Genomic DNA, 26,095 nt, shown 5'->3' with positions numbered 1-26,095 from the left:
GGCCGAAATGCGCTGCAAATCCGACGGTAAAACGCTGCTAAATGTCAAGACACCACCAAAGCCCAATTTTTGCGCAACTGTTACTTCTATCCAAAGTCTGAAAGAGACACCAGACTTTATGTAAAAAGAATTGTTACCGGAATCTAGGCCTGAGTATACTATAAATTGGATCTCACATAAGACCCCTTTCACACCGCCGAGCCTATAGCGTCGGCAGTGTGAAAGGGGTCTTATGTGAGATCCAAATTATAGTATACTCAGGCCTAGATTCCGGTAACAATTCTTTTTACATAAAGTCTGGTGTCTCTTTCAGACTTTGGATAGAAGTAACAGTTGCGCAAAAAAAAAAAAAAAAAAAAAAAAAAAAAAAAAAAATCGAGCTTTGGTGGTGCCTTGACATTGTAGCCTTCTAGAGGTACTCTGGAAAGCAAGAATTTGCCTTGTTGTAACAAAAAAAAAAAAAAAAAAAAAAAAATGTAAATTTGATGACCCTGTCAGTTGTGGAAAGTTTGGTCTTTGGATGTTGGTGGTGCCTTCCAGAGGTGCTCTTGAATCAAGCTTATGTCCAGTTCAGTGATACCTTTTCCCTTCCAGCTTCATGCTTTTAGAAGCAGGATGAGTCCCCTATGCACCACACACACACCACCACCATTCCATCCATGTCAGCCCCTCACATAGCCATTTTGATTTATACCAAAGCACAAAAAAAAAAAAAAAAAAACAAACACACACATGGTTGAAGTGTCATGTTGTTGTAGACCAGGCTTTAAGTGACTATAATACATATGTAGTTGGGACTTACATTTTATATAGACCAGGGTGTAATACCATACCATGCATGTGCAGTCTCTGTGACTTTATTGAAGACCAGCCAAGACATGGGACAGATAAGTCTTTTACCCAGGCATGAATGGTTGCGCTGCAATTTTTTCTACCATGAATTCACTGCGGGAGCCACCATTGCAACAGAACAATAAAATTGCATATGCCTAACTGCAGCACCACCTTAAAATGTATGTTACCCTAAAATGTCTATTTTATACATCATAGTTTTGATCGTTTTTATGTAATTCTTTCAAATGAAGTACTTGGTTGGCCCTGCCAGTCACCTTTCTTTCTTTTTTTTAAACTAATCACACAAAGCGCAAAAGCTGAGCTGTATTAGCATGGTCATCTTTCATTATCTGGCTGGCTATTCAGAGGTACAAAACACTGGACAGGCACACAGCATGCCTGTATTGGGTAGTTTGTTCAGCCAGCATTCCCTGACCAATCACAGCCTGCTTCTGCTACACATCCCCTCCCAATCACAACCTGCCACTGGCACATGCCCTTAGGCTGACCAGACTAATACAGGCACCCCCCCCCCCCCCCCCCCATATGGTCACATAATTACATTTTTTTGTCCCTGCCTGTGATGTAAGCTCCTCCTCTTCTGTGTCTGCCCTTATAGTAAACCGCTTGCTATGGGGGCATCCATGCAAGCTTGATTCTTACCTGGGCTGTGTGCGTCCATAGACAAACAATATGGCTCATTCGAACCCCCACTCCCTTCTTATAGTATTTGATTGACAGCAGCAGAAGCCAATGGCTCCCGCTGCTGCCTCTGTGTACTGAGGAAAGGAACTGAGACTAGAGTCACTGTAGACGGGCACAGCCCTGAATTGAGATAGGACTCAGGTCTTTAGGGAGGTAAGGGAGACATGCAAGTAGTGGGATCTTTTTTTATCGTAATGCAGGGAATGCAGTAGGGTAAAAAAGTTAAAACCCCCGCGGGAGACCTGGTGTTCGAGACCCCCCGTATAGCCAAGACATTCAGGGACTTTTATCAGCGCCTGTATCAGGTGCACCAGGGTGTCCATGATAGAGAGGCTAGGGGACGCCTTATTGGGGACTATCTGGCCCGTGCCGCCCTCCCGAAACTCTCCGAGGAGGTTTTGACTTCCTTGGAGGGGGAGTTTACGGCTGCGGAGCTTCTGGGCGCCATGAAAGCTATGGCGCGCGGTAAGGCACCGGGACCAGACGGCCTCACGGTATCTTATTATAGAGCGTACGCTGACATACTGTTGCCGTACTTGACCAGATATGCTAACGTGACCTCGGACGGCAGGGACCTTCGCCCGGAGACCACTCATGCTCATATTACGGTGTTACCCAAGGAGGGCAAGGACCCTAGTGACTGCGCCGACGGAACACAAATACGCGGCGTACGCGGACGATATTTTGTTCTATGTGCAACAGCCTCTGATCACCCTTCCAAATCTTCTGTCCGAGTTTTCGGCCTACGGCGTGGTGTCAAATTTTAAAATCAATATGTCCAAATCGGAAATGTTAAACATCTCTGTCCCCGCCAAACAGGTATCTCACCTGAAGAAGAACTACCCCTTTACCTGGCAGTTGAGCTCCATGAAATATTTGGGCATTCAACTTACGCCCTCACTATCGTCCCTTTTCCGCGCTAACTTTCTGCCTCTGCTCAACACACTTAGGTCAGACATCCAAAAGTGGTCCCAGCTCCGACACTCTTGGCTAGGTAGAATTGGTCTGGTTAAGATGAACTTGCTGCCCAGGGTGCTCTTCATGCTTCAGATGGTCCCGTTTGGGATACCGGTGTTTTTTTTTTTACAACTTTGACATCTCTGGTTTACCGGTACATATGGAATAGGAGAAAGCCCAGGCTGAATAGATCTCTCCTCATCCGCCCTAAGTGTAGCGGGGGTTTAGCTGTACCGGACTTTAAGCTTTATTACAGGGCCGTTGTGCTGACTAGACTCTCTGACCTGAAGTATTGCAAGGGCTCAAAACTCTGGGTAAACTTAGAAACGGACCTTTGTGGCGCTGAACCTTCCACACTGATGTGGATCCCGAGGAAGTTCCGGACCCTTTTGCCTACCACGTCACCGCTTACACACTCCTCCTTGATGGTGTGGGACTCTATCTGTAAGATGAATGGCTGGTTGTGTAACTCCCCCCTAATGCCCTTGGTGGGTCACAATTTCTTCCCACCGGGTAACATGGACCCTCAGATTCACCCGTGGCGGCTGGGCACTAACACATGTCTACATCAGTTCACCGGCCCATCCGGGGTGTTGCCTCTTTCTTCCATCTTGGGCGACTCCTCCATATCCTACATGGATCGATGGAAGCATCATCAACTACTGAACTTTGTTCGCATGCTACCAAAGCCCCTGCGCACCTTGGCGGAGCTTACTCCGGTGGAAACCGCATTCGCTGACTCTGACCCGATTGAGAGGCCGGTCTCGTACTTTTATCAGGCATTGCTGTCCCTCACCTCTACGGGTACTCCCTCCTTCCTACGGTACTGGGAAAGGAAACTACATACGGCCCTGTCTCCGTCCCAGCAGTCACAAATCCTAACCCTGGCTCATACCTCCTCTGGATCCTCTAAGACGTCAGAAATGGCGTATAAACTTTTGACCAGATGGCACTACACACCGGTTGTTTTACATAGGTTTTCTCCTCAGTCCTCCCCACTTTGTTGGCGGGAGTGCGGGGAGGTAGCCACTCATGCTCATATTTGGTGGTACTGCCCGAGGATCCGACCATTCTGGCTAGCGATTTTCTACACGATCAAAGAAATCCAGGGGTGGGAGGTACCTAATGACCCGTGGTACGTTTTGTTCCATTGCACGGGGAAGCCGACGGGCCCCTATAAGAGGTCGATTACGCCACACCTCTTAAATGCTGCCAAAACCCTCATTCCTCAGTTTTGGAAGATGAAGACGATCCCCACGCTCCGGCGTTGGTTACTTAACGTGGATACCACATATTACATGGAGGACATGACCCTCTCCCTCCGGGGTAAATCTGAGTTGGCAACGAAGATCTGGGCCTGTTGGGTTGCCTTTAAATATTCCTCTAGTTATGCAGCCATAATGTCTCAACCAGTGTGATGTGATTATAATTTTTGTTTTTACTATATCTACTGTACTTTTGCAATTGATTGTCTGAGGGTGGTCTGCCTCCCCCCCCCCCCCCCCATCCCCTCCTCCCCCCCCCCTTCTTTCTCTTTTTCTCTCTCTTCCTGTTTATTTTCCCTTTCCTTTACTTCCCCTCTATTTCTGTCCACTATATTCCCTCTTTTATAATAGAAGAGATGGGTGTATTTATCTATGCCATGGTAACTGACGATATACTGTTGCTGCCCTTGATGTTGGTTTATGTATTGATCGTTATGCTTTGTACACGCTTCTCTTCTTTAATAAACATTAATTAAAAAAAAAAAAAAAAAACAACACCAAAAGAAAACTATTTGTGGGGGGGGGGAAAAAAAAAAAAAAAAGGAGGAGATCAATTTTGTTTTGGTGTAACGTCACACGACCATGCAATTGTCAGTTAAAGCGACAAGTGCCGAATCACAAAAAGTGTTCTGGTCAGGAAGGGGGTAAAAACTTCGGGGGCTGAAGCAGTTAATGAAGTCAGTTAAAAAAGATTTTTTTTTTTTGCTTTAAAGGCAGTTTACACATTCAGTACAATGTAATTCAGCCCACTTGAACATAGTTATCTTGGATAAGCAATCTGCATCACAGGCTGGAGCCTATGGGAAAATGTAAACTCCTACTACTACTTCCTGTAATTGCCTTTCATAATACCTATAGAATTTTGTGAATATATATATTTATTTTTGTGATAAAGGTTCTTTAAGCGGTGGGCATAGTTTAGTAGATGTGTAGACCCCTGATATTACTACTTGGAGGAAAATACACAACCAAAGTATAATTATGCAAGAACCGTTTTGTACTTACCCTGTAGAATTCTGAGCAAATTATCATCCGTTTCCATTTCCACTTGCTCTAGGCACAGACGCTTGATTTCATCAAGAGGCAAATCCTGTTAAAACAAGGTTTCATGGGAAAAGAAAAATGTCAGAGTTTTCCCAAACCTCAGTGTATCACAAAAGTTAAAACCAATGAAAATACATACAATACTGTGATCTTAGGCTACTAAAGCAAATGTAATACTCATCTTCAGACCAATGATGTCCTCTGCAGCAAGCCTTACCACCACTGGACATCACTAATATTCTAGGCTGAATGATATCTAGCCTCAGCTAAGACCAGGCTATCATGGACACATGGAAATTACAGAATCCCTTACCATGCTTCACAAAAGGCTGCATTAAAGTTCTTCTCCCCAACTAACCTTGATTTCTGTGGAAAAAAAAGTTGAACTCTGCTTGCTATAGAAGGCCCTCTGTCATTTACCGCTGTCTCTGTGTCCCACTCGCCCTGCTCAAGGTATCGGCGACTGCCTCCCAGTAGGGTCAGCGTTTGGGGCAGGACTAGACCATATACCAGAATGAGCTTACCTCCTGTCTACATCTGAGGCACAACAGATCTCATTGAGAGTATATGTGGGCTAGTTTGTGTGGGGTGTAGTAGGCCCTGTGGAGGACTTTGAGTTGAATAAATCTGTCTTTTGCCACCATCATCGAGGGGATAAAAAGTGGAGACACATTCCTCATCACGAAGAGTCTGTATGTCTATCTTCCACTTGTCCAGAGATTGGGTTGGTTTAATGTTGTGGGCTACCGTCAAGTAGAGGTATAGAGAGGAAAGGGGTTTCCCCATTGTACTGGAGATTAATAGACGGTCCATACATAGAATCCGATTCCAAAATTATTGTTTCCGGGAATTGGGTCCTAAAAGCATGTCTTAATTGCCAGTATCTAAATTCCCATGAGTTGGGTACCAAGTACAGGGCTTTCAATTCTTGAAATGTCATGAGTTTACCATTCTTAGTGATATGTTTCAGATTTGTGATCCCCTTCCTTGCCCATAGTGAAGGGTCCAGTAAGGTATTTAATGGGGTAACACTGCATTCCCCCTAAGGGAATGTGAGTGGATATATGAAAGTTTTTTTTATACACTGCTCTAGTTTCCTGCTAGGCCCTAATTATGGTCTTCATAGGGGTAGTTACGGAGGGGTTAGCCTGTATCCCCCGAAAAGCCAGGTTGCTCAAAGCTGCATAAGACCCCAGGATGGCCGCTTCTAATGTAATCGCTGTTTTTTTTTCTGGGCTGGGAAAACCACCAGCAAACGGTGACAAGGACTGCTGCCCAATAATAAATTTGGAAGCGCCAGACCTCCTCCCAAAAAGGGGGTGATACTGTATTCATTTAGCCACCCTGGGGGGCTTCCTGGCCCAGACAAAGGACACAGCAACCTCTCTAACCTCTTGAAGAAGCTTTTGGGAAGATGCAATAGGGTATTCCTAAAGAAGTATAAAAATGTAGGCAGATGTACCATTTTTTAGTAGGTTGATCCTACCTACAGGTGCCAGAGGGAGTATGCACCATGCTGCACATTTGGTGGTGACCTGTGACATAAGGGGCTGCACGTTATTTCTCATGTAGTCTCCTATGTCACTGTGACCTTAATTCCTAAATAAATGAACTCTTCCACCAATTTAAGCTGTGTCTGGGTATTGGGTTTAGTGGCTGAGTGGTGCAGCAAGAAAAGTACAGACATATCCCAGTTGATGCGTATGCCTGAGTAGCCACTAAATTGATCAAATAGGGATAGCACTGTGCAAAGAGATGTGGATGCATCAGCTAGATAAAGCAGAGCACCATCCACATAAAAGAGTTTTTCTTGAATGGACCCAACCTGTATACCCCTCACTTCCCTGTCCGCTCAGATGAGGGCAGCCAGGGATTCTAATGCCAGGGCAAACAGCATTGGGGACACCCCTGTCTAGTTCCACGGTTCAACGAGAATGGTTCCGATAGACAACCATTCGTGTGGACCCTGACTTGCGCATTGGCATACAGCATCTTTACCCATGACATGACTTTATGGCCGAAGCCAAATTTGGAGAGAACAGCCCACAAATCTCCACATCCAGAGAGGCCACCGCGCCTTCCTAGCCTGTTCTGGCAATCTGGGTAAAGAGTCTCCTGATGCTGATATCTGTGCCCCTGGCACGAATCCGGTTTGGTCGGGTTGACAAGGGCCGTTATAACTGTGTTTAGTCTGTTGGCTAATATTTTGGCTAGTATTTTTGAGCCCACATTTAATAAGGAGATAGGCCGATAGGAGAAGCACAGGAAAGGGTCCTTCCCCAGCTTAGGGATCAATACTGTGACCGCCTCTCCCATAGATTGGGGGAAGGGTCTCCAATTCCGCTGATTTAACCATCATAGCATGAAATCTAATGGCAAGGATGTCTGCATACTGTTTGTAGAGCTCTACCGGTATACCATTAGGGCCAGGGGTCTTGCCTGATTGCAGTGTTTTGAGTGCCTTGAGTATTTCCTCTACCACGATAGGCCCATCTAGTCCATTCCTATAAGTGGCAGTTAGAACAGGAATATCTATTTCCTTTAAATAGGATTTCAGTTCGTCCTCCCTATAGGTCACTCGGGAAGTATAGAGCGACTGGTAGTATGTGGCAAAGCAGCGGTTAATTTCTTCTGGGGTATAAAAGGAGGTCTCCACTAGGACCAAGGATGTGAGGTAAACTAATCCCACCCGATTGCCCTTAGGAGCCAGGCCAGAACTTTCCCCTAGCTTTCTCCCTGCTCAAATATGTGCTGGGATTGTGCGAGTAGCTTCTTCTTAGTAAGGGAGAGGACCTGGTCAGAGACTGTAAACAGACATAGTGTTGGGGTTCTCGAGCTCTAAAAGAGCACTTCCTGAGTGCCAGCTTCAGATTCAGCTTTAACCAGAATGGCCCTTCTCTTTCCTAATCTTAGCACTGATGGTCTGGTACTGCCCTCTCGTGAACGGCATCCCACACTACCGTGGCCTCCACTGAGCCCCGGTTGACTACCCAGTACCCCTTCAATTCTCTTCTAAATTGTGTGTCTACCTCCGGGTCCGAAACCCAGAATCTAGAAAGCCTCCAGAGTTTGTCTGTGCAGGAGCCTGGGGTGCCTAAGGGTAGAGTAGAGGTGCGTGGTCTGATATGCCTCTGGGCAGAATCTTGACATCCTGGACCCTAGACAGGACAGATCTCCCAGCAAAAATTAGATCAATGCGGGGAAGGACCTATGGGATGCAGAGGGGCAAGTTAGGCACAAGATTGGGGGTATCTCCATCTTCATACCCCGGTCATACCATAAGTCTCCACCCATGTCGCCAAACCAGAGTGGGGGGTAGCGGCTGCCAGTCTGTCCATGCCTGAGGCCATATTAAAGTTGCCTAGCATCACTACATAGTCAGAGGCAAACTCTGAAACTTTGGCTGTTATTTGGTTCAATAGTTGCAGCGATGCCGGTGGAGGCAAATATAGGGCCTCAAAGCCCAAATCCCAACTCAGCATGCTGGCTGCAAAGGGGGGACCCATGCAAGAGGCAAGCTGAACCCCTCTGAATCTTATTGGGGGTGCTCACTTAAGCACATCAGTTCTCCACACTATTTACCACACCCCGCATCAGCCTTCATGAGGACTAGTGGAGGTTGAGTCATAGTAGAAAAAAAAGGAACAGTCATTTATGCACTCCACAGCAATAAGTATAATGCAACAAGGAAACGTGGGTTCTGCTAGGTATTTTGCTGTTCCCTTGGCGAACCAAGGGGAGAGAAACTAGCTGAGTCTCCTGACCATGTCAGGGGCAAAAGCTTGTGTTGGGGGAAAAACAGGAGCAGGCTTAAGCCTAGGTTTAATAGTGCAGACCACACCCAACAACCTGCTCCACAGTCCCAGTGAATGTTACCCAGTTGCTCTCCAGTGCCCCAGTAGGACAGTCAATGGAGAAGGGATAAACAGGTGCAGCAAAGTGGACAGGCATGCCCCAGGCCGGGATGACTCAAAGTGTAGTGGTAGAAGGGGAGAAAGAACTCGCCGATGCCCAAATCAATGGATCGGTGGTAGGAAATCCAACCAGGCGGAGGTCTCCCTCGGTGAGTTGAAGAAGCGGGTTGTCTCTTCATCCTGGGCGTTCGGGGAAGAACACACTATAACGGATATTGGGAGGATAGGGAGGATATTGCAGGTCCTCGTTGCCACTTTCATTGAATTTTATTTTTTTCTTAAATAACAAACATATTATACTTACCTCCACTGTGCAGTTTGTTTTGCATAGAGTGGCCCAATCCTCATCTTGTGGGGTCCCCCAATGGCACTCGCGGCTCCTCCCCGCATCGGGAAGCCTCTAGGAGAAGCGCTCTCCCTAGGGTTTACCGTGCGGGCGCGCTCCCGAGTACAGCATTTGCGTCTAGACACAGAATGCTGGACTCGGCCCCGGCTCTGCATCATTGGATTTGATTAACAGCAGCAGGAGCCAATGGCTGTGCTGCTATCAACCTATCCAATCAAGAGCTGACACCCTGGCCATAGAGGGTGTGAGCGTCTCTGGCGTAGGAACGAACGGGCTCCAATGAGTAAAAAGGGGGGCTGGGAGGCTGGTCAGTGACAGAAGTTTTTTCACCTTAATGCATAATGATGAGAAAACACGAGGGTTTACAACTCCTTTAATCTGGGTATTCACTAGCAGAGTTTTGTCCAACATTTTTTATTTTAAGAATGTTTCTTCTTCTAATCATTAGTGGGGTCAAATCAACGCTTATTTTCAACCATTGTGACAAGAAAATTTGAAGCAGCAGGATGAAAATTTTTCCTAAATGTGCGAATTGCTAACTGCGTATGTGGTTTTCTTTCAGTAAAGTCCATTCATTTTTGTACAAATTTTCATTAGAAATTCGACTATTGTATACCCAGCTTTAGACAGCACATTTCCCAGCACATTTACTGAGATCGGTGTGATCAAATGCTTTTTATTTTTGAAATTGCCGCTGTTTGCTTCAAGGGAAACTAGAAGTGATGTAAGGACATTGCTTTTGGGTTCCTATATCATAGAGGCTATCAAAGTAACTCCAGTCTCTATGATCAGCCAGTGGAAGCGCCGGCTGGTCGACTGGAACTCCCGGTAAAGCTGCATTTGGGATGTCCCCTCCTGCTGCTTGTAAACGCAATCCGACTGTTGACTCTAAAAAAAAAACGGTACTGGGATGATGCTTGCAGTTACACACATCATTCAGGTATAACCACTTGAAGTCTTGCGACATACTGGTACGTTGCTCATCAGCAAGTGATTAAACTGATCATATAGCAGCATAACTGCCAGCTTTAGAAAGATTGATGTCAAGTTGAGTTTCTGCATGACAGTGACAATGAAAACATGCTACCTTGTGATGGCACTCACCAGCAAACACAGCTGAATTCACTCAACAACCACATTTCCTATCCCTGTTCTTTGGGCATCCAATCAGTATTAGGCTGATATGGATTGTCAGCAAGTATATGTTTCAAGTCCTACTAAGTGTATGTTTCAGTAGATTTGAACGAATATGGCCTTATTCTTTTTTTTGGTGGGAAGCCACCCTAGCATAATACTTCACACAGAGCCATAAAAATTCACGACAGAGAGAAAAGCACTCCCCTCCTCTGATCAGCTTTCAGATGTCTGTGTGTTCTGAATAGACTTTAAAGCGTATCAAAGCCCAAAAATAAAAATGTATTATTTTCCAACTTACCAGTCTATAGATGTGGTGGCTGTACTAGTTTCCATTTTTCAGCAAGCACAGAAAATACCTGATGGTCTTGCGAGAAATTAAATATCCTTGTCACTTCCTTTTAGAAGTTGCTCGTTATTGTGTAATCTACTAGTAATTCATCAAGGAAAATGAACAAAGGCAGATTTGTTTGAGGTTTAGCCTACATGTTGCCCCCTGGTCCTAAACTGGGGCCATCATGTAAATGTATTCTTTGGCTGGGTTGTAGACAGCTCAGACTGATTGTACAGTTTATACCCGGTCTTTCCCAAAGAACAATTAGGTTGTGCATTTCTCACTGCCGCTAGTAGGTGTCACTGGTACCACTGGCCATAGTATAGTACAAGTAGACTGAGTTATGAATATTTATTTTTCTTCCAGCCAGCCCATTAGGAGGTTCTTGGCCATTGATGCATTCTGGGAAATGATATATATTTGGGTGGGGCCATGTGCTCGTTCGCTCGCCTCAGGCCCCTGGCCTGGGGATGTGCTGCTAAAGTGAGCTCTGCATATAGGCCCAGAAGTCTGTCTGGGGCCTACTAATTCTGAGGTTCTTTAGGCTGTCTTGCCCAGCGTGGAAGAAGCCAAGCCAAATAGAGAAGATCCAGGGGAGGACCCTTGCTGGAGAGAGCCAGGATAAAGGCTAATCTCTCAGGAGCGCCTGGTGACTCGTTTGGCGGACGCACCAGAATCGTGCAATTGTGCAACGTGCTTACAGTGTTGCCAGGTCGGCTTAAAGGTTTTGACACAGTGAAGTTGGATCTTGTTCTACATCTGAAAATTTGCTTGCAGTATCGCCGGGTTGGCCTAAAGGTCCTAGTACTGTGAAGCTGTACTTTTTTGGATCCAAGGAGTCTGTAAGTGATCTGCTGCTGGTATCTGAGACCCCTAATCCTCTCTCCTACTACCTTTTTCCAAGTTCTATAATAAAAGCTTTAAGATCAAAAGTGATTGGCACCCAATTTCTATACAAAGCTCCCCATTATAGCCATGGACTCAGCCCTGGGGTAAATGCTAGCCCGCTCCCTGGCTCTGGAGGTTGCACTGTGCCTTTAGAAGACCTAGGGGTGCACTACATACATGACAGCCATGGCTGCCCAAACAGATACAATGGGGGCGGGGGGGGGGGGAATGTAAAAACGAAGGGACAGCAAGTGCTTTATTTGCAGGTTTATCAGGTGAAAAAAAGCAGTAATAAGCCTGAAAGAAGAAAAAACTACTAAAGCCACCACATCTAAGGACTAGGAATGGGTTTGGGCGTGTTCTGGTTCCTAGTTCCAACCTACCTACCCAATCCCACCAGGAAGCCAACACCACACAGAGCTAATCACAGGCAGTGAGGCATTTCCCGGTCCGCAGCTGCACAGATCAGAAAATGTCTTACTGCATGTGATCAACGGTGCGAGCATCAGCTTCCTGGCGGGATAGGGCAGGTGGGTTGGGACCAGGAAACCAAACAAGCCTAAACTCATCTCTATTAAGAACTAGTAAGCATTTATTATTAGTATTGTTTTTAGTATCGATACATACATGGGATCAAATAATACTGTCTTTACAGCATGTATAGAACTGCAGAAAAAAACTTTCATGCAACTGACTCCACCTGCTCACTGGAGGTGGTAAAAAAAAAATATATATACATAGATATTTAGCTTCTCACCTTTAACATATCAGGAAGCATTTTCTTAAGTTTCCGATCGCCAAGAACACGAAAACAATGTTCCATCATCTCCTTTCTATCAGAAACGTAGAAACTAATAGGTTTAAGAGGCACATTCAAGTCTAGTCCACCTTCTTCTATATCACTCAACTCTTCTACTTCTTCTTCTTTCACCGAAGAATATGGAGCAGATGTTTCTGGTTCCTGAAATCAAGTTAGCAGCATTCAGTAAACAGATCAAACAATAGATTTTTGTAACCAGTGTTAAAATGTTATTACTTTAAAAAGGAACTTCACTTACCAGCCCCCCCCCCCCCCTCCCCCCTCCACATATTTCTCAAATTTTTTTGCCTCTGTTTTTGTTGGTGTTGTGAAAAATTCACATACCCACCCAGCCTGCGAATCCAGCATTGTTCTGCTGTAATGCGCCATGCAGCTGTTACACTCTTTGTTGCTGCTGTTCCACTGGGATATATGACATGCATATCCTCGGAGGCTTCAAAGTGAAGTAGATGTTATTCTAGGTGAAAATAACAGGCATTGTGGATTAAAGGGAAAAAAAAATGTCTTTACTTTGGCAATTGGAAATGGTGATAGCTTGGATTTACTGGGAAGCGTTCACAGGACAACGGACAGCTCTGAATGAGTCAACTGTTTCTTTTTTTCATTTATTGAACAGAAAGCTTTCAATGGTATACTTTATTAGACCAAAAGAAAGAAAACAAGAAAAGTTCTTGGGTTTTATTGACATTTTAAAGTGAAATTGTGCTTTGTCCATATAGAGCTGAGCAACAGGTTCACTTTATTAACCCTCTTCCTAGCAGCTTATACTTACCTTTCTCTTCCTCATCGTTCTGTTCAGCTCCAAGCAGTAAGGAAAGACAGCCCTGTAAGTAGGATTTCTAGTTGGGGATTACATACAGCCGCATAAAGTAGAACTAAAAAGGTAAAACTTTTTTATGCCTCACCCTCTCTCACTCCCTAGAGGTCTGGGACAGGATGCGACATCGTAAATCGCTATTGTCTCCACATACCCCGCTAGCCCCGGAGTTCTGTAATCCAGAATTCTCCCCTGGCCTAACTCCACGGGTATTTCAATGATGGCTTAATAAGGGACGCTTTGCAGCATTTTAAAGAGACAATGCAGATACCCTTTAGTGAATTGTTTAGGTATAATCAACTTATTTCCTTTATACATACTAAACTCAACTTATCAGATGGACCTCTTAGCCCTTGTACACACGGTCGGAGAATCCGGCGGAATGTGTCCTATCGGACCGTGTCGTCGGATAATCCGACTGTGTGTGGTATGCATTGGACTGATTCCGTCTGAATATCCGTCGGACACAATTTTCCAACTTGTTGGAAATATTTCCCGACCAACTGGGCCGATCGGACATACTCCGATCATGTGTAGAGAATTTTGATCGGACCAAGTGCCACGCATGCTCAGATCAAATTCCTACATCAAAGCTATTGGCTACTAGCCTGAATGTAGTCCCATCGTAACTAAATTACGTCATCACGTTCTGAAAGATCGGATTTTTCGACAACTTTGTCCGACCATGTGTATGCAACAGTTTCGGACAAAATCCGACGGATTTGGTTGTCGAAATCTCCAACTGTGTGTACAGGGGCTTACACTTACAAATTTTGAACTATCTTGTCAAACGAAGGATCTACAACGGGGACGAATATCTATAGTATATGCCACTATTACTGATCCAAAATTCTAAACTCCCCTACATGACTCACTAGGAGCAGGACTTGAACACCACTTTTGAACTATCTGACTGGCAAGACATAGCTTATGCTTTATCTAAAAGTATCCATTAACACAACACTAATTGAAGCCAATTATAAAACCCTCCTTCGCTGGTATTTAGTACTAACCAGGATAGCTAAGATGCATCCATCTACATCTCCCGTGTGCTTTAGATGGTGTGGCCAAGTGTGTACGATGTACCACGTTTGGTGGCAATGTTCAACAATTACTAGATTTTGGATTTGTATATTCAACCTGATATACACAGTGACTGGGGTTAATATCTGTAGAGCCCCGGAAACTGCACTTTCAAAAACTTCCTGAAGGAGTCCCTAAAAAATCTTCGAAACAAATAATATATATAATTTTAGCTGCCAGAATAACCATTGCTAAATACTGGAAGCAGTCGATGGTTCCTATTGACTCTGGGAAAAATAAACTTAACTGTATTCTCCGCAATACCACCAAGAAATTCGACGTGATATGGGACCCGTGGATAAGATATGTATCTCCCTTGTGATTTACCTCTGGTTGACCCTCCCTCCCCCTCTCTTTTTCCCTCCTTTCTCTTTCTTCTTCTCCTTTCCTTATTTTTCTTCTCAATATTTACAGTCTAACAGACATTAGAGATACAAGATAACTTGATATTATATATAATTCTACGTTGTTGATACTTACGGAAAAAGGGTGCGAGGGAACCCCCCCCTTTTTTTTTTCTCTTCTCCTTCCTTCCCCTATCCTCCTTATTTGACCCCTACACAATACCTTTTCCCTGCGCTATCACCACTCCTAGCAACATGGGTCTAAACGGTTCATTAGGAGGCTATGTAACTGGCCCCTGAAGAATGTGATACATATTTCATGGCCCGGCCGTCCACTAATTATATCCTTCTATGTTAATACTTAGTGTACACCTCACCAATATTTCTACGAAATATAGTTTATTTTTCAGCCTAAAGTATTGAGATGCTGTATCTTGACTTATCCTGTTGGAAGAACTTCCAGATGCTTATGTTTAAAATCACATCTCTAAGGCCTGATGTTTATTGAATGTACTTTCTATGACATTTTGTTATCCAGCTTTGAATAATTAATAAAAACATATTGAAAGCTAAAAGGTAAACCGTTATCATTTTGGATGATGAAGGGAGGGTTAGCCTTTTTCACACTATCTTTGCGCCATTGGGGAGATTTTCCTGCACTCCCTGTTCCTTAGCTAAACAGCAAGCGTGAGAACATCTTTCCAAAGTGAGTAAATCCCTCACCAAAACTAGTGCCCCCAATGGATCATTTCCCCTCTATTCCTGTTCTGGAGACAACCTACATTTTGGGATTTACTTTCACTTTTGGAAATAATGGTGAAAAACAGGTCAAACAGGAAGGATGAATCTACTAATGGAGGCACAGACAGAAACAAAAACATGACAAGTGTTCGAATCATTGTCCTCTTTATTCAAAACTAAAAAAGTTTTGTCTTTAGTTATACTTTAAAGTGGTTGTAAACCCATGGGGGGGGAAGCAACCTGCAAGGCAAAGGCATAATGAGCTAGTATGCATAGCATACTAGCTCATTATGAATAACCTGAGAACGAAGCCCCCGAAGCGGTCCTCTGTCTTCATGTCTGCCGCTGCCATGGATCACGGAGTGACGTCCAGGTCTCGCTGCTCCGGCACTGTGTTTCGCCGGAGCAGCGATGACGTCACTCCCGCATGCGCATATTGCCGTGATCTGCGGCCTGCCCAGTGTGCCTACGCGCCGCTGTCTACGGCGCCGAAGACAGCGGTGGCTGTCTTCGGGTAAATATCTCCTAAACCGTATAGGTTTAGGAGATATTTCTTGGACCTACAGGTAAGCCTTAATCTTAATCTAACTGCACTGGGCTTTTTTCCGTGGGGCCACATATATGCATATCTCCCTTTGTGCTAGGAGTGCGCCACAGTTTGCTCCCAGCACAGAGACCAGGGGCTCATCGAGAGCCCCGGACCCTGTACAAACGATTGGGATCTCCAGATTCCAGGTCATCTGATCGCTGTGATAACCTCTGATTGGTTACCACAGGGATCAGTCACTGTGGTTGCTACCCCTTTGTTTTTTGCTCTCTGTGAATGGAGAGGAAAGATACAATGCATCTTTCTAAATTTCTTGCAGAGAGGAATGTGCAAGTCTGGGTTCACACTGATGCAGTGCAGGACATTCCTTTGTAAATTACATGTGTGGTCTCTGGGATGCGATCTGAGCCATGGATTTGTATGGCTCAAATCGCACCAAGCTCATGCAGGACCCTTTTGTTGTCCACACCAGAATCGGATCGCACTGCATTTTGCAAACTGATTGCAGGGTGTCGTTCGTATACACTCCCTAATTGATGCGCATGAACGGCTTGCGATTTTGATGCGGTGCAGAATCCACAGCAAATTCCATGTGAATTCGCACCACATCTAGTGTGAACCGAGGCTAAGAAATGAATAAGAAAGAAAAAAAACTAAATCCCGGTTTGATCTAGGTTGATGCCAGTGTTAGTGTTTGGGTCAAGTAAAAGTCAAAAGGTTAAAATAGGCATCAGTGTGTTTTGGGTAGGACAATAAAAAAAAAAAAAAATCATAAAAAAAAAAATCAAACAGCTGTGATGGTCGCAAGCAGGAGAATTTTTCTTTGGGTTGTTCTTTGGTGGTAGGTTATGGTGGTAACAAGAAATGTACATTTTTACTATTTTGGGCCAGTTTTCCTTTGATAGAAAAAAAAATATATTAATATCAAAAAGATATCCATAACCATATACTACCAAATGAAAGCTCAATTTGTCCTGAAAAAAACAAGGATGCACAAAGTAGTTGTGACGATAGGTATGGTTTTACTAACGTGAAAATTTTGAAATTGTGCTTAGGCATTAGGATTTGTTTTACCCTTAAGTGTGAAGGGGTTAAAGTATACCTAAAACCTTTTTTTTTATTATGATTTTGAATACAGTAGGGCATGGGTAAATTGATTGTTTTTTTTCTTCATCTGGGTTTCATCAATTAAACCTCTCTTTACTTCTTTTCCTATAGAAAGTCATACATGGAGGTCAAATCCCACCTGTACTGTCTGGCAGGGGTACCCATTGGCTGATAAGGTTTGCTGCACAGAATCACAGATCAGTAGTTCCATTTTATCTATTTATGCTGTGAATTCAGCTGCCTTTTCAGACCTTAAAGATGAACTCATTACAAATCGTTTTACACTGTTCAGCTCCCATGGGACAAAACATATGTAGTGCTTTGTCTCAGGTTGCTAGGTGCTTCCTATATCTAGTTAAGATATCCAGCCCACCCCCATCCCCTCTCAGCAAATCCGACAGCAGTTTAGAAGGACAGGGATCCATCCTAAAGTGGAGTTCCACCCAAAAGTGGAAGTTCCGCTTTAAGGACTCCTGACATGCCACATTTGGCATTTCATTTTTTTTCAGGGGGGAAGTAGGTACCTAGTTTTGACAGGTCGACCCAATCGGAAGTTCTCCTATCCCCCTCCCTGCAATCTTGCGGGATACATCACAGGTCCCAGAAGATTGTCCGGCCATTCGGTGCGCACCTGGCTGTGAAGCCTCAAGCTGTCACAGCCGGGTGCCCACACTATGCATTAAGGTGAAAAACTTCCCGTGATGCAGAAGCCCTCCAGAACCCCCCCCCCCCCTTTTACTTACCAGAACCCAGTGTTTCCAGTGACGGGGACAAGAACACCAGCTCCAGCCGGTGTCTTATGTCCTGATTGGATAGATTGATAGCAGCGCAGCCATTGGCTACCACTGCTGTCAATCAAATCCAATGACGTGGGAGCCGGGGCCCAAGTCCTGCTGTCTGTGTCAATGGACCCAGCAGCAGGATATAGGAGCACACCCACATGAGTGACCCGAGGGAGAGCGGCTCTCCAACGGGGCACTTGAGAAGAAAAGGAGCCAGGAGTGCCGCTGAGGGACCCCAGAAGAGGAGGATCAGAGCCACTCTATGCAAAACAAACTGCACAGAGGAGGCAAGTATGACATGTTTGCTGTTTTTTTAAAACTAACCTCTACATATCTTTTAAGCTTAGTTCTGGTATTTAATTTTTGGATGGGGACGCAGTACAACTGATTTCATCAGGTAGGGTAAATGAAGCAGCTGGCAGGATGGGTTGGGTTGGGTTTGGGTTGGGTGGGGATTAAAGGGACAAGGGAATTATAGATTTGCCCTGAGTTGGACTAAGGCTGGATTCACACCTATGCAGTGCTTTTTCTATTTAGTACTTTTTGCACTACAGAATAGACTATGTTAAATAGACTGTAGTGCAAATCTGCACAAAGTGCTAAAACTGCATATGTGTGAATCCAGCCTTAATCAAGTCAAGTCAAGCTTCATTGTCATTCTACTACACGTAAGAACATACAGTAGAACGAAATGTCGTATCTCACAGGGCCATGGTGCTACATACAAATTAAACATAATTATAAATAAATATATAAAGAATAAAGACACCAATAAAAAAACCTATATACATCTGGGAACTATGTAACTGTACATATACTATATGTTTCTAAAAGTCTTTGTAGCAGCAAGTGTTTATAAAAGTGTCTAGTGCATATTCAAGATTAAAAAGGAGGGGATGTGAGACGTTCCTGGTCACAATTTATAGGTTGTAGAAGAGGTTTCCAAGTGTAGCACTACCCCCGAAGGAGATGCTTGTTAGATTTGGGCTTACTGTTACCTTATTTTCTCCTCACTTCATGTCTAGGGGTGTCCCGTGGTAGATGGCCCAGTAACTTGAGAGACTGACAACAGATCCACTTGAATGGATTTTATTTGCAAAACGTAGACAATGAACAGTTTCTTAAATTGGGATCAGAGGGTTGGAAAGGAAGTTCAGGTACTCTTAGTGTCAAAGTCAAATGTTGAAGAACTTGCTTATTTTGACCGCATCCAGAGCATAGCCAATCGCTATTCTCTGGATGCGGTAACTGGATTTTAACTCAAGTTGGACAGTCCCTCACTCACACGGCCTAGCAGCCAACAAGGTGCTTAACTCAGGAACAAGTCTCTGCCACAGACATTGTTGTAGAACATACAAGATAATGTCTCTGCCACAGACGTTGTTGTAGAACATGTAGGGAAACTAAGCTTGAAGAACACTCGTGGGATACCTGGATCTTTCAGCCAGCTTGGCGATATGCACAAGACAGAATTCTCTTAGGTACTTCAGCCCTTCCAGGCTCTTACAAAGAAACCAACCCGTATGTGGTCTTCTTCTGAAGAGTCCTCCCCTGGAATGCGTGAAATCACTGGGTCTCTCCCAAACCGGAGACGGCACCCAAACACCTCAGAATCCTCCTTTCGTTTCCTTGCCTCGGGCTAGCCAGCCCCGAGACATCAAGATTGGGTGGATAGCTTTCCTGGGGGCTGGTCAGGAGGACCAGGACCATGAAATCAGTACATCATTCTGGACCGGAAACCCCGAACCACGTGACGTCCGCATCTTAAATACCCTCTCCCAGAAAGCACAGCAAGAGCGCCACTCCCACTGGGCGGGCTCAGAGAGAGAGTAACTTAAGCACCTAACCAGACCATAGTTCCATGCCTGCCAGAAGAGACAGTGCCCCCTGTGGTCAAGCGGAACATCCCATAGTCAGGTCAGACTGATGAGGAAGTCCAAATTTAGACAATTGTACCCAAACCAAACTGCAGTTTAGGTATAACCTTAACTTTGAAAAACGCATAGCGCGTGCTCTTTAGGAGCTGCCGCTACACGAGGATTGGAGTTAAGGACTCTCACAGCATGGGGGAAAAAAACTGTTGAGCAGTCTGACAGTCCTTGTTTTGATACTCTGGTACCTTCTACCTGATGGCAAGAGTTAATCATTCATGACACACAATTTGCCAAGCTACAACGATGACTATTTTTGATAACAGACAAAATTTTAGCAGCAAGAGCCGACATACACTAAAGTATATTGATTACAATGGTTATACTGAACAGTCATTTCAGAGCTTAGTGAATGAAGACCGACACAAAACCCACATTACATGTAGGAATGCCATCTTAACTGTTTGTTATTGTCAATGCTTGTGCATGCCAAACGCATAAACAGGGGTGTTTTTATACAGATATGGCAGTGAATGTAGTAATCCATATTAATCTGTATTCTATTACATGTGGGATTTCAAAGGGCTTGAGCTCTAAATATGCAAGTATAAGATCCATACAACAAAAGAAGAACAAACAAGCTACCTGCTGCTGACTTGATTCCGTAGTCCTCCTCTTCCTCTCTATATGGGCACTCGTGTCGTGAGAACTCGACCTCCTCCTCTTCTTCTTTTCCTTGGAACTTTTCTTCCCACCAGTCATGTCTGCACTGCTGCTCTGATGGTCATCCGTATAAAGCTAGTGGGGAAAAAACAAATATCTTTTAGGTGGCTGTCTGGTAAACAAGAGCTAGGAGTCTCAGAAGAGCAAACTATGATTACCTCTGGGGAGCAATTATACAGCAAAACAATGATCTCCAGGCATAATGCACAGCTGTCATAGTCTCCACATCTATGCACTCATCATTGCTACCAATGCACCAACCACTGCCCTCATTGATTACCCAAAATGCAGATAATTAATAAAAGTATCAGGTCTTTACATTACCTTATCTAGTGTGTTTATATCACCTCTCGTCTGCTACTTCCCCCTTTCCTTCCTTCTCCCACCTTATTTCTTGTGTTCAAGATACCAGCCTCACTCTCAGATCAGTTTCCTATGTGCCTAGCCTCACTCTGATTGGTTTCCTGTGTTCCAAACCTCACTATGAGTTAAGATCAGTTCCCTGTGTTCCAAGCCTCATTCTGATCTAAGATTAGTTCCTTCTGTTCAAACCTTTACTTTGATCTACGATTAGTTCCTTTTGTTTCAAGCCTCACTATGATTAATTATCATTTCCTGCGTTTCAAGCCTCATTCTGATCTAAAATCAGTTCTTTGTATTCAAAGCTTCATTTTGATCTAAACTTAGTTCCCTGTGTTTCAAGCCTCACTATGATCGATTATCATTCCTGTGTTCCAAGCCTCATTCCGATCTAACATCAGTTCCTTGTGTTTAAAGCCTCATTTTGATTTAAGATTAGTTCCTTGTGTTTCAAGCCTCACTATGATCTATGATAATTTCCTGTGTTCCAAGCCTCATTCTGATCTAAGAGCAGTTCCTTGTGTTTAACCTTTAAAGTCCACATTTTTCAATGAGTTAGCGTGACTCAAAATGTGCGCTACCAAACGGTAGAGCAGACCATTAAAGAGTTAAAGTCTCATTTTGATTTGAAGCGGAGGTCCGCCAAAATAAATAAATAAATAAATAAATAAAACAAAAAATAATATATATATATATATATATATATATATATATATATACACACACATACATACACATACATACATACATATACACATATATATATATATATATATATATATATATATATATATATATATATATATATATATATATATATATATATATATATACATACACACAAATACTGCAGCTGATGACATTTAATATATGGACGCTTACCTGTCCAGGGAGCCCGCAATGTTGGCAGCCGAAGCCGATCTGTCCATTAGCTCTCAGCTGCTGCCGCCGCCATCCTGCAGCCAAGCGGCTTCACTTCCTGGTTCCCTGCTGCACATGCACGAGTCGTGCTGCTCGTCCTCACTTGTCCCTGCTGTGTTCTGGGACCTGTGTGTCGCCAAGAATACAGCAGGGGAGGACAGAGTAGGCGCCGGAAGTGGCGTAGATCACCGTGAACGTCGCAGTGATCTATGCCAGGAAGTGGGAGCAAATACCTGTACTAGACAGGTATCTGCTCCCTCATCCCCCTGAAAGGTGCCAAATGTGACACCAGAGGGGGGGGGATTCCAAAAAGTGGAAGTTCCATTTTTGGGTTGGACGCCAATTTAAGATTAGTTCCTTGTGTTTCAAGCCTCTCTATGATCTATGATAATTTCCTGTGTTCCAAGACTTGTTATTTTCAACATGCGATTCCATATGTCAAATCGGTGGCAATTGCCGTCAATGGCACCGGTCTAATCGGTGCAACGCTGCATTTGCGGCGCCGCACCGATTTCAAAAAGTCGTTTGCGATTTCCATTGACATATGTGCAGAAACCCGCACAGATGTCTGTGAAATCTCCGCTGAAATCAGGACTGACATGCGGCAGTGAAATCTAAACTTGCACGACTTCATTCACGCAGCTTGTTGTAAAACCTGGGCTCAGTCAAACTTAGAAGCCACATTAAAAAACAAAAACAAAAAAAACAAGCACTTTATCATGGATCGGTCTGATGCTTTTATCATATTTGACAGTGTCAGAAATGATAGTGATCAGTTTGAATTGAAAATATAATTTTGTCCAATTAGTTTCAATATTTGTTCAAAAAGGCCTCTTTCACACGGGGCGGATCAGTAATGATCCGCCCCGTGATGATCCGCTCGCTCAGCGGGGATCGAACCATTGTGCCCACTGAGCGGACAGGGCGGTCTCCGCACACTGTGTGGGGACCGCCCTGTCAGCTCTCCGCTCTCCTCTATGGGGATCGGATGAGCACGGACCGTGTGTCCGTGTTCATCCGATCCGCTCTGCAGACGGATAGAAAAATAGGATTTTCCTCCGTCTGCAGAATCGGACTGTTGCGGAGGCGGAGGAAATCGGGGTGTCTGCGGATGTTCATCCGCAGACACCCGCTATCCCATAGGGATGAATGTATGCCCGTATTTCATCCGCAAACGGATGGATGAAATACGGACATATCATCCGCATGTGTGAAAGGGGCCAAAGCCACAGCCCTATACTTGAACTTATTTTTTTATTTTCTTTTTTTAAGTAGTATTTATTTATGTTTTAGCAAAACATACAAGACTAGAAAAAAAAAAGCGCAAATCAAAATAGGATTCAAAGCGATGGATAAACATCAACACAAAACAATTAAAGCAACAACAACACACACACTATGTGTAGATGCAATACATTATACCCTGATAACAGAACATTTCAGGAGAAAAGCAAAACTACCCCTCAGAACTTATCTTTCAAACCCAAACAATATCACAATACAACCCCCAATGGATTAAAAAAACAAAAAAACCGAAGGGAAAATGAAAACCACAGATTTGGAATAATCTCTAACTGCTACACTTTTTTAAACTATACTGTGTCTTTGAATCAAGTGGTGAGTGATGGAGAAGGACCGGCGGGGGATTTGGGCAGCCCCTGTGCTGGTACATCAATCTCTCTCTCTCTCTCACCAAGATAGCATTAACAGCCTTTTTCCATTGTGCAAATGTAGCAGGGCAAGGAGACATGCACGCTTGAGTTCTAAGACGTTTACGTAGTCAGTAGTGAAAAAGAAATAGGTAAATAGGTGTCAGCATTAACCTAAATATCAGTGGTATAAGGTCCTCAAGAAAAATATAGAGTATCGCCATCTTAGGCTAGGTTTCCATTGTTGCGACCTGAAAGTCACACGATTTACAGAACAACGCTGCAATGCGATTTCATGCGACATTACAAATGACTTCCATGCGACTTTGATGTTATGTAATTTGATCATAGGGACATAATTCCTTTCCCAGTTCAGTCATTTCCCCTTCCTCTTTCGTTGTCAGGTGTTGTATAGGAGGAGCAGAGATGATGTGATTCCGCAAACTTCCGAAGTCGCAACAAAGTTGCGGTGACATACATGTATATGTGACTTTATTACTTTCTATGGCAAACAAGTTGCACCGAAGTCAGGACAAAGTAGTGCAAAAACCTTTTTTGAAATTGCTGCGACTTGAGTCACACCAATTGAAATACATGAATTTTGACTTGTTATGCGACTGGACATTAGTCAGTCGCACAACAACTCGCAGTAGTAGAAAAAGAGCCATTGGTGTCAGTTGGCGGAATAAAGCCCCATCATTGATGTCAGTTGGTGGAACAGAGCCCCATCATTGGTGTCAGTTTGTATAATAGACACCCATTATTGGTGTCAGTTGGTGCAATAGAGCCCCATCATTGGTGTCAGCTGGTGGAATAGAGCCCCATCATTGGTGTCAGCTGGTGGAATAGAGCCCCATCATTGGTGTCAGTTCATGGAATAGACATTAAACCAAAACAATCTGGCTGGCAGCAGGAGAAAATGGATCTGTTATAGGACAGGGCTTGACAAATTTGCTTTGAATCTAGGAGCCAGTTAAAAAAGTTAGGAGCCAGTTTTTTTTTAGAGTGGTATGGATTGTCAGCTCCTGGGGTAAGACTAGAAAGAGTAAGGCTGGCAACAGATAGAACTGGTTGGCTCTGGCAGGTGGCACTGGTTGGCTTAGGCAGGTGGCACTAGCAGGTGGCACTGGATTGGAACTGGCAGATGACACTGGATTGGAACTGACAGATGGTACTGGTTGTCACTGGCAGGTGGCACTGGTTGGCACATGGAACTGACAGATGGCACTGGCAGGTGGCATTGGTTGGCACTGGCAGGTGGCACTGGCACGTGGCACTGATTGGCGGTGGCAGGTGGCACTGGTTGGCGGTGGCACTGGCAGGTGGCACTGGTTGGCGGTGGCAGGTGGCACTGGTTGTCACTGGCAGATGGCACTGGTTGGTGGTGGCAGGTAGTACTGGCAGGCACTGGTTGGCAGTGGCAAATGGCACTGATTAGCACTGGCGGGTTTCACACTGAGCACTCAGAAACTGTGTGAAACTGACAAGTACAAGTAACAAACTAGAGAGGAGCTGGTAGAATTGAGCTTAACGTCAGTGGTGGGTGGAAACCGGCCAGTTGTGAAACTGACAAGTAACTGAGAGAGGAGAATCTGTCAGATTTGAGCTTGATGTCACTGGTGGGCGGGACTTGGCCAGGGTGGGCGAGACCCAGTAGCTATCAAAAGCAGCCAATGATTGGGCTGCTTAAGAAAAGAGGCAGGCCACATACACGTAGAGGCCTGCCCAGATCCCATTGACTGATGTTTGATAGCTTCTGCTGTGTCCAGCCCACCCTGGCCGGGTCCCGCCCACCCCCTACATCAAGCTCAAATGTGAAAGATCCTCCTCTCTCCTCTCTCAGTTACTTGTCAGTTTCACACACTCAGCGACTCAGGCAAGCATCAAGTGCCACGCTGAGTGGAGAAGGGAGGAGGACGGCGGTCAATGTTAATGTACTGCATGTCTGGGGCATCGGTAGTTATAGTGAGTGGCAGCCTAGGCGCCTGGGGTTTGTCGAGCCTTGTTATAAGTTCCAATGGTAAAATGGACTGATTTGTCCCAAATAGTAGTGATCCATACGTAGAAATCAAAGACACATTACACAGTCACTAAAGATTTTGGCATATCACCAAGAAACAATAAAGTGACATTAGCAGCAAAGAAAGCAATCCGATCTTCACCAGTAGGCCCTACAAAAACCCATAATATCAGAGAATGGCTGACAGGCAACAGCAAGTGGCTCTAAGGCCGCGTACACACGCGCGGACTGTTCGCCCAACTTTGTCCGCTGAACAGTGTTTGGGCGGACAGTCCGCTCGTGTGTGGGCTTTCAGCGGACAGTTTCAGCGGACAGTTTGACGGACAAGGTTTTTCGGAAATTCCGTAAAACTGTCCGCTGAAACCTTGTTTCAGCGAACAGTCCGCTCGTGTGTAGGCTTGTTCGTCAAACAAAGTTGCGCGCATGCTCAGAAAGGATTTTCACGCCGAAAGCTATAATGCAGTGTATAGGACGTCGTATTTTTCGTCCCGTCGTACGTGCCGTTCACGTCATCGCGCACGGTTTCAGCAAACTGTTCGTCCGTCGTGTGTGGCCATGTCCGTCCATGCTAAGTTTGAGCGGACTGTTTGCCGAAACTGTTGGACGGACAAAGTTGGGCGAACAGTCCGCGCGTGTGTACGCGGCCTAAGGCAAAAGCAAAAAGGAATGGGGATAAGGAACATCCCTACCTAGTTCCACAAAAAAAAGGAAAAAGGTATCTGACATTACCACGTTCACTTGTTCTTGTGCTGAGTACAAGAGTTTCATCCATTGAATAAAACGAGAACCAAAAGTAGAATATGCCATAGGAAATTCCATTCTATACTGTCAAATGCTTTCGCTGCAATTCCACCAATAATAGGGTAAAACTATCAGCCCCAAAAGTGGC

At 44.5% G+C, this 26,095-nt stretch overlaps 1 protein-coding gene across 1 annotated transcript in view; it reads right to left on the bottom strand.

The window, feature by feature from the left end:
* Positions 1-20,732, bottom strand: part of CAAP1 (caspase activity and apoptosis inhibitor 1) — a 59,855-nt gene extending 39,123 nt beyond the window's left edge. Inside the window, exons 1-4 of the mRNA XM_077475151.1 lie at positions 20,581-20,732; positions 20,179-20,331; positions 12,179-12,382; positions 4,767-4,851 (exon numbers count right to left, since the gene is read on the bottom strand). Coding sequence (XP_077331277.1) covers positions 4,767-4,851; positions 12,179-12,382; positions 20,179-20,295 — 406 coding nt within the window. The 5' untranslated portion in view covers positions 20,296-20,331; positions 20,581-20,732. The remainder of the gene's footprint in view (positions 1-4,766; positions 4,852-12,178; positions 12,383-20,178; positions 20,332-20,580) is intronic.
* Between the last annotated feature and the right edge of the window lie 5,363 nt (positions 20,733-26,095).

The sequence above is a fragment of the Lithobates pipiens genome, unplaced genomic scaffold, assembly GCF_037356315.1.
Source record: "Lithobates pipiens isolate NorthernLeopardFrog02 unplaced genomic scaffold, aLitPip1_a1.2 Scaffold_13, whole genome shotgun sequence".
Lineage (NCBI taxonomy): Eukaryota > Metazoa > Chordata > Amphibia > Anura > Ranidae > Lithobates > Lithobates pipiens.
This window is presented reverse-complemented; position numbering and strand designations above follow the sequence as displayed.